Below are 9864 nucleotides of genomic sequence, written 5' to 3' on the forward strand. Positions count from 1 at the left end.
ATCCACGCTGTTATCGATTTTCGTCGCCAGGGGGCACTAGCTGACAGTGGTTCTACCACCGAGCTGTCTACAATAACATCAGGAGTAGATAATAGGGAATCGAATAATTCGGGAAGGGAATAGAATAATTCGCTATTATCTACTCCTGATAACATGTTACTATATACACATAATAACATGTCACTATATACACATAATAACATGTCACTATATTATATATACACATAATAACATGTTACTATATACACATAATAACAAGAGCGGATAATACCAGGAGCGGATAATACAAGAGCGGATAATAGTATTATCCGCTCTTGATAATAACATGTTTTTATATACAGCACATATAGATACGCCTCTGTATGTATATATATATATATATATATAATATACATGCAGTCATATGATATACGAACATTAATATGTATTATTATATATATGTATATATCGTTGGACGTGGGATGATATGAGGACGGCATAATAACGAGTTAGAACTACATCAATAAAAAGAGAGTTAAATGCTAACTATACATATAAAATATGCTCAATACTAATCACCTATATTCAGGAACCACCCGGCCGATCGTTACCAAAACCACCCCCCCCCCCCCCCCCACACCCCGATAAAAATCCAAGGCGAAAACACTCTCTCTCTCTATAGAAGCCATAGCTAGGCGTATGCGTCCCTCCACGCCACGAGAGATTCGCTCACTCGCAACACAGTAGATAGTAGGGGTGTAACGATTAACTGCGATTCAACTGTATCGCAGTAGGCCTACATCCCGTTCGGTTCGGTTTTCTTTCTTTTTTTCGTTTCGGTTCTTGGTTCGGTTCCGGGAAATACAACCAACCCACTCTCAGTTAGGCGGCGCACACGGCGAGCAAACAGCTCAGCACTTACGCCAAGCCCAGTAATATATAAATGTATAATATTATGATCTAGGTATTATTATTATTATTGTTCAAAATGGAGGGCAAATTTCGCCATCTTCTCAGCAGTTTTACTACTGAAAATAAATAAAAAAACCGAACCGAAACAAAATGTATCGTTACACCGAGTCTACAGAGTATTCATGGCTGCAGCCATGCATGCAGTAGTACAGAGCCTCACGAAAAGGCCACCATATATATAGTACGAGCACACAGGCAATTACATTAATGACATTAAAACGGCAGTGCAGAAAATGAAATAAACACACGGCTCGTCTGGCATCGCAACATTACTATAAGGTCACCTCCAAACTGCTTTCCCTCAAAGCTGAAGCCAAACGAAGGTAAAATAGAGAGAGTACCTATGCGATTACGTACCTAGAATATTTGCGTTAGGACTCGCCAAATCCACAGAATTTGGTTTAAACTAGTAGTAAAATCGAGGTATGCAGAGTAACCTAATAACAACATCGGTTGGATGACCCCTCAACTCATAAAATTACGGCAAAAATGTAGTAAAACAGGGACAACAGGATTGCATGCCAGAATTTCGGTTTAAAGTCATCTACCCCTAGATGTTAGAGTAAAATAGTATAAAATATGGTGTGCACAGTAGCCAGGGGCAATCTCTATTATGCATCCCCTAACCCCGTAAAAGTTAGCGTGAAATGGGAGTAAGATAGGGGGCAAGCACGATTGCACGATAAAAATTCCGTCACACGATTGCCGACTTGTAAAAGTGCGGCTAAAATCGTCGTCAGTGAGTACAAACAAATTGAGTTGCTAGGCAACCCGAAATAATTTGGCGCGATCAATCGGCGCGAACGGACCACGCAGCCGTTCTCTTGTTCGGCCGCGAACACCGTCACAAAACTAGATCCGGCTGTAGCGTATCCCTCCGCCGGCGCGGCCGCAGCGCGCACTATCACACGACCGTATCGTGTTCCTCCTCCTGTTTCTTCTTGCGATAGCGCTTCTTCTTCTTCTCGCCAGCCGGCGCCACCTCCTCCTCCTCCGGCTCGCCCGGCGGGTAGTCGTACTGGTGGCGCACCCTGGCGGGCTCGCCCGGCGGGTAGTCGTACTGGTGGTGCCCCCCGGTGGGCTCGGCGCTGTACGGCTCAGGCGCGTCGTAGCCGTGCGGCGGGTAGGTGGCGCCCTCGCCCGGCTGCGGGTAGGGCTGCTTGTATTCGGTCGTCGTCGTCGTGGTTTCAGGGCCGCCCGGGTAGCTTGCCGGGTCGTACGGCCGCCCATAGCGGTCAACCGCGTAGCCCTCGTGTGGGTAGAGGTCGCCACCGTAGTGCTGCTCGCCCGGCGGGTACGCCTCGAACGCTGGCTCCATCTGGTGGGACTTGACCGCGGTCGGCGCGACGGTGATGGTCGGTCGTTCGCTCCTGAAACAAGTGAGCGTACGTGTTGGGTTGTTGTGCTGCGACGGGCGGGCGCGTGAGGAGAGAGACGCGGACGCACGCCGGCGACGGATTTCGAAGACGTGGTGTACACAGGAATCCTGAGATGGGTTTTCTGTCTGATTACCTCCGCAACGGAGTTGCAGGGAGGTAATGTGACCCCTCTCGTGTGATGTTCGTGTGTGTGTGTGTAGCCAGCAGCGAGGCAGCTGTTATACGCTGTAGCGTTGGCGCGATCGATTCAGCACCAGCGATCGATTCAGCACCAGCGATCGATTCAGCACCAGCTGGCCTTAGAACGTCCAGGCAGCAGCAGCTCGCCTTAGAACGTCCAGGCAGCAGCAGCTCGCCTTAGAACGTCCAGGCAGCAGCAGCAGCAGCCGTTTATACATGTTACACCCGCTCGCGAGGTATTGCACTCTTTTTGAGTGCCCTCTGTTCTAGTTACATAATTAAGAATCATAAGAGTAAATTATATTTTCACATGAAATGAACGCGTCTGCACGCGTCCATTACGAAAGGCTGCGAGCGGAGCAGGATTCCAGAATGCCACTAACGACGCCCCCTTTCAAATCGTTAATTTTACCGGATTCACTATTGCTTCTAACGTTACAAAAACACGTTTTTTTGATAAAATACCTACAGGTAAGTAATATTATGGTAAAAACTTATTGTTCATTTTTTTTACTGAAAAACATATAGTTGAGTTCACATAAGAAATATATGACCAGACGTGTAGCCTGGGAGCTGGGCGTCCGGTAATCGGACGCGTAGCCACGGCCTATAATTATATTATCTCCTGTTTAGGGAAGATCAACCGATATCATAGGATGTCAACGGACTTAACAGTCGGAATTCACGAATCCAAGATACATTTCATTCCTGTAGTTATCATATATGGAGAATATTTATCGTCCGTTTCCAGCAGATATGTTGAACACTTCATGCGATGTGTTCTCGGGAAATCGAACCCACGTAGTAAGCGGGCCGGCAGGGTACGTGCAGGCAGCGTGCGTGCAGGCAGCGTACGTGCAGGCGTGCAAACAGCGTACGTGCAGGCAGCGTGCGTGCAGGCAGCGTACGTGCAGGCGTGCAAACAGCGTACGTGCAGGCAGCGTGCGTGCAGGCAGCGTACGTGCAGACAGAGTGCGTGCATGCAGCGTACGTGCAGACAGATATAGGTGGTAATAATGACGACGGAGCGTCAACTCGGTGTGACGAGGATTTACGTCTTTTTTTACGACGTCACAAGGGACGACCGGCGACAAACATTGCCATGGAAACATTCACGTAGTAATGCAACTCGTTCGTGCAGCAAGTCAACAACAGCTAAATGCACTAAACAATTATTAACATAAATAAATATTTTAACAGTAACTATAAATAATAATAATGTGACAATTAAGGTAGTACTATAGCTGCACGTATGTAATGCGAAAATTCTCCGTGCTCGCTCCAACAAATATAATATACATAATATATTTGATATGAATATGATTGTGAAAATTTACCGCTCCCAAAGAGAATAGAAAATTCGTGACGTAGTTATAGTAAAATGAGATACGTGGCAAAATTACTAGCAACCAAAAAACATTCCAATAAAACGCAATGTAATGTAACGCGGTGCGATTCAAACAGGCCAGAACAGAGGGCGGGCCAGGTGGGCCAGTTGGCATGGGCCGACGATTTTGAGGGGGGCCTATACTCCCCAGCCCTAGTAGAGGCTAAAAAGAGGTAAAGAGGCTTTACCTCTAGAAGCTTTACCTCTGGAGGCTAAGAGGTAAAGCTTTTTTTAGCTAAGAGGCTAAGGCTTTACCTCTGGAGGCTAAGAGGTAAAGCTTTATTTTAGCTAAGAGGCTAAGGCTTTTTTTCTAGGGGCTTTACCTCTGGAAGAGGCTAAGAGGCTTTGGTAAAGAATATTGATATTGTAAAGCGAGTCAAGGGGGGCATCATTTAGCACAAAATATTAATATTTTAAAGAAGAATCATAAACGATTAATACACATGTATATAAATCCATACATAAATCATATGTATTTAGCACTGATTACAATGAAACATAATGAGCAGTTTGAAATGGGGCCTACACTTCCCACCTGGCCTGGGCCTACTACCAGCTTTGCACGGGCCTGAATTCGAACGAAGGGTGATAGCGGAGACGCTCACACGAAGCGACGATGACGATGCCAGCGTCAATTTCGCACCAAACTAATACACAGTAATCGAAAATGATATATAGGATAGAATACCATGTAATCGATACCAACTCTTCTCTGTATGTATGTACTGTATATAATCATGATTCTGGAAATAAAGCATTATAAAAAAATATTAAAAAAAAAAAAAAATCGCAACTCGACACGATTTTACAACGTCAACGACCTCACACTCCGTCGTTACGTTACAAGCGCAGCGACGGTGCTTTAACACAAACAACGTCGCGGCGAAATTCCACGATTTACTGCGCCGCAAAAAAATGTTATTTAAGCTCGTATTCTATAACGCACGTCACTCGCTCTCTCTTCGATAACGTTAAATTGGCGCAAATGACACACGCGCTATATTAGGAGCGCTGCGATAAATCTCTATTGTCGCTGGTGTGGACAGCAAGCTGTACAGACACAGTACTGAAGCTGTAAGCACGCACACTGACAGTCGCGAAACTGACGCTGATGCTACAGAGAGAGAAAGAGCCGGGTCGTAGCCTGCGGGGGGTCGGGGCAGCTGCCCCCTAGATTTTGAAGCAAAAAAAAAAGTTCTACTAAAAGAGAATTGTCGTAGTCAGAATGAAGGCTGTACATGTACTCAAAAGTGCCTCAAATACCATCTATTGCGATCTACATTTTCAAAATTTTCGGTGAAAGGACCCCCAGACCCCCCCGCCTGTTTTTCACCCCTCATCCTGGATCCGTCACTACCCCCCTAGGCATTTCCTCAGCCTACGGCCCTGAAGAGTGAGGACAGAACTAAACCCCCGGATGTGGAGCGGCGTCGCCGCGAATGAAGGCCTTGCCCCAGGTTACACGGGGGGGGGGGGGGGATGGTGCGGCGAGAATTTGATAAACTTACTTACTAAAATAAACGATTCAATATTATAGACAAATAATAAATAAACTACATTTTGTATCAGTTATTAAAAAATGTAGCTAGGTTACAGTGGTGGATCTAGAGGGGGGGTTGCAACCCCCCCCCCCCATTCAGACACTGACTAATGTTATGATACTAGTAAAATGGGGTCAAAAATATAAAAAAAGTCAGTCTGCAGGCTGATAGAAACTGGGGATATCCCCTGTAACTACACGGCTGCCTGAATTTTCCAGGTGGGAGGGGGGCATGCCCCCGGACCACCCTACCACCGAAAGGCACGCCTTATCTCAAATATCATATAACCCCCTCCCCCCCTCGTTTCCTGAAAGCTAGACCCGCCCCTGGGGTAAAGTTAATAAAAGTAATGCAACACAATCACAGAAAAAATGTGGCAAGGGTTAAAGTAACAAGTGCCGCAGAGCGACAGCGCTCATCTAACGTCTACTGCGGTGACTCTGTGGTGGAGTGGTGGGATTCTAGTAAACNTGAGGTTAGAACACTCACCTTACACGCGCCACATACCACCAACATGCACTGGCAAGCAGCCACTGGCAGTGGCATACGTACATGTAACAAACTCGACATACAGTGGAATGACATAGAAATTAATACGAGTTTAGGAATCATACACCTTCTTAACTCCACAATTTAGTCTTTGGAAACTTTCACTGTGGACATTTGAGCGCTCATACCATCGCAGCGCATGTATAGATTCTACTAGCAAAGCGCCGGCGGCATTCAAATTCCTGTCTAACCAGACAGTCTAAACAGAATAAACAAGTTTAACCCTCCTTTATGAGGGTCAAAGGTTGATTCCGATCACTCTAAATCTTCCTTGCGCTATATCAGCAGGCACAGGCGAGCATTTCATGGTCCTTTCAGATAAAGCCATAAAAATACCGAGAGCTCTACCGCTGAAAACAAGAAATTTTTCAATCGCTGAGGCCCGTCAGATGCCAAGGTCCGTCAGAAAAGATTCTAAACTCTGCCCTTGTGCCCAACTTGACCTTCTGACAGCTTGTGATCCTCCCATTTCGGCACAGTGATCGGCTTTTCCTACAGACTTGCTATACAGCCGACTATCACGAGTCCTAGGTCGGAGCCGTTTAGCTTGGTGCTTGCAATTCGGCATTTCCTCCACTATTACCTTAAGTTAAGGAGCTGAAGTGATATCCCCCCTTCTTTTTACAGCTTCTTGACCTTTGGACCCTTTGACCCCCAGCTTCGAGACATCCGCACGACTCGTTTTGACGATCGCCCCGCCAACGACGCCGAGATATTCGTCGACCCAGAACGTCGAGCGCTTAAAGATCTTGCCCAAGCTGTTGACGAGCGATCCGGCACGACCGGATCGATCCATCGCGCCGATTCTAGCAAGCTGCATCTGACTACGTCAGATCGAGCTAAATAAAGGTAAATCACATCCACACTCGCCGCGAACGCAATCTAATCTGAATTTCGTGCCGCTGCTGCGTTACACTAGCTTTTAGAAATATTGTATTATAAAAAACCAGAATCTGTACTACCTGATATATTGTCGATCCATCTGGAGTAGCCGCACGATCACTAACACTCCAACCATATTATCGTCGATATCCGATCGGCCTTGAGTGCAAACGATGATCGATGATCAGGCCGGACTAAGCGTGTGGGGGGGGAGGGGGGGCGGCGCCGGGGCCACGCTAATGTAGTGGAGGCCCTTATAGTCTGTATTTTTCTGCGCACGTTTCATGCTTGCAAATTCAGAGAGTTATGTTCATCGTGTTTCAACTGAATTTAAAATGTCACTTTCGCAATAGCGAGAATACTGAGGTACCAGTCTCTGTTGCTCATCGCGTTCTCCACGTGATTTTTAATCACTTGAGTTTTAAAAAATGACGGCTTCCCACAACAAGGAGAGAGATAACATTCGACCGACCATCAATAATAGATAGATCTCAGAGCAATTTCGAGGGTTAGGGAAAGTGTTCTTACAGCTGAACAGCAAAATTCAGGTTCAGAGAAACAGCATGCACACGCATCACTTCAACTGTACATACACTGCTAAGGAATTTTGTGGATCACAATTTACGACAGGTTTTGTAAATTTTAGGATACTCTTAGAGATGTGGGGGGCCCCAAATTGGGGGGCCTGGTCACGTGCGCCCTGTTGCCTACCCGAGCCGCCCTAATTCGCGGCTAGTCGTCGATGCCCTAGATATGTCCAACCGATTCTCGATCACTGACCGCCGGCTAGTCTACTTACTCTGGCCGTGTGTCCAGCAGGGGGCGCCTCATGCAGGAGATAACCATGCAAGCACGCCGATCATCGCAAACGGAATGCCGATCTGTAACAGAAGCAGATGCGCGTGATTGTAACGATTGCGGGAGAGAGCCGGAAGAGGGAAGAGGAGGAGGAAGAGGAAGGAGGAGGAGAGGGAGGAGGAGGAAGAAGAGCAGGGAGGAGGGAAGAGGAGGAGGGGAGGAGGAGGTGGGAGGCAGAGGGGAGGCAGGAGGAAGGAGGAGAGGAGGGAGGAAGTAGGAGGGAGGAGGAGAGAAAGAGGGAAGAGGAGGAGCGAGGAGGAGGGAAGAGGAGGGAGGAGGAGGACGCCCGAAGGGAGGAGACCGCGAGCGCACACAGCATCGCACCCCGGGATCGGGCGCGTGGAGGGGCTGGACAGAGAGCAGCTGATACCCAGAAAACGCCTGGAAATAGTGTTCGTGATTAAAAAAGTTTGTCGAGTGATCGTACCATTCGCTTAGTTACTAACTATCGACGGCAGAAGAGCGAGAGCGCACATGATTGTAACAATGGCGGGAGAACACACGCACGAGAATAGGAACGATGGCAGGGCGGATCCAGATATTTTTGAAAGGAAGGTGTCCAGGTAAGAAATCAACTATAACAAACACTTCTCGCTGGCTTTAATTTTTCTGGTGTTTTTAAAAGCGCCGAGGCCGAGGCCGGGGGGGGGGGGGACCTCCCCAAAAGAAAAAATTGATAAAAATTGGTGGGCATTCTGAAAGATCTGAGCATAATTTGGATGTTCTAGAATGCAAAATTTATCAGAATCCGGTCCCTCTCGGACCTCTCTATCTCCTCCATTTCTAAGTTGTGAATAACTACAAAATCAACTATATACCTATATTAGTATAGTAAGTAAAATCTTCTATACGAAAAACTAGCCCTAAAGATATCCGGAAGGAACTTTTTTAGGGCACTTTGACATTAAAGGGGGACGGGTACAGACCCGCCGGACCCCCCCCCTATATCCGCCCCTGGATTCAGGTATCATTATCAGACAGGCAAGACTGTTGATTATTCACGCCATCGCGCAATGCAAGGCAGAGGAAACACCCACCACTCAGCACATACATACACAAGCATATACGCACCGCACAGCATGTACGCCGCAGACGCATGCACGCACGCATGCAGCACGCAACGCAACAATACACACCACCACCACACACTGTTCACACACACCCGGGCTCACACACACTATAACACCACACACGCACGCAAAAAGGCACTGGCACTGGGCGAACACGCACCAAAGCAACGCACGCACGCACGACACACCACATCACAGTGGTGTCTAGCATCTCGGGGTTTCGCTCTGTGTAGAGATACCTTTTATGTTGAATGTTTGTTTGCTTAACGGAACATATAATTGCATTGCCTGACAGATTCATATACACTGTACAGTGATAGACAATTTGTAAAAAAAACAAAATAAAGAATGGGAAAGATCAATACAAATTTTTTAGTCGCTTTTTGGCGGGTCGGTCGGGTAAGAGCAAACATACAATATTTTTATTATGGCCTATGTTTACAGCATAATAACCACACTACAAGCTCTACTTACAATTGCCAGCCACGGATGGTAGCAGTAGCTGTATTTGAATCCCGGCTTGTGGCAGGCATGGGTATAACGAGTTCTGCTCACATCATTCTTGGCATTGCACGAAGAGTCGCCATTTTTGCAGTCTGTAACATATAAACAATCAGATGACATTATCAAAATATACGTATAGATACCTGTATACTCATGCTACACCTGTAGCTACCTACTCATAATATACCTGTAGATACCTGTATACTCATGTTACAAGTTACAACTGTAACTACCTACTTATAATATACCTGTAGATACCTGTATACTCATGTTACACCTGTAGCTACTTACTTATAATATACCTGTAGATACCTGTATACTCATGCTACACCTGTAGCTACCTACTTATAATATACCTGTAGATACCTGTATACTCATGCTACACCTGTAGCTACCTACTCATAATATACCTGTATATACTCATGCTACACCTGTAGCTACCTACTTATAATATACCTGTAGATACCTGTATACTCATGCTACACCTGTAGCTACCTACTTATAATATACCTGTAGATACCTGTATACTCATGCTACACCTGTAGCTACCTACTTATAATATA

At 46.4% G+C, this 9864-nt stretch overlaps 1 protein-coding gene across 1 annotated transcript; it reads right to left on the reverse strand.

Annotated features, from left to right (window-relative positions):
• Positions 1–201: 201 nt before the first annotated feature.
• On the reverse strand, positions 202–9393 carry LOC106818393 (protein lifeguard 1-like). Its single transcript, XM_014823106.1, has 3 exons — positions 9272–9393; positions 7669–7750; positions 202–2321 (listed from the first exon to the last, which is right to left on the reverse strand). The coding sequence occupies exons 2-3, from the start codon at positions 7713–7715 to the stop codon at positions 1856–1858; spliced, it is 513 nt and encodes a 170-aa protein (XP_014678592.1). The 5' UTR covers positions 7716–7750; positions 9272–9393; the 3' UTR covers positions 202–1855.
• Between the last annotated feature and the right edge of the window lie 471 nt (positions 9394–9864).

This window comes from Priapulus caudatus, unplaced genomic scaffold (genome assembly GCF_000485595.1).
Source record: "Priapulus caudatus unplaced genomic scaffold, Priapulus_caudatus-5.0.1 Scaffold2208, whole genome shotgun sequence".
In the NCBI taxonomy this organism is placed as follows: domain Eukaryota; kingdom Metazoa; phylum Priapulida; class Priapulimorpha; order Priapulimorphida; family Priapulidae; genus Priapulus; species Priapulus caudatus.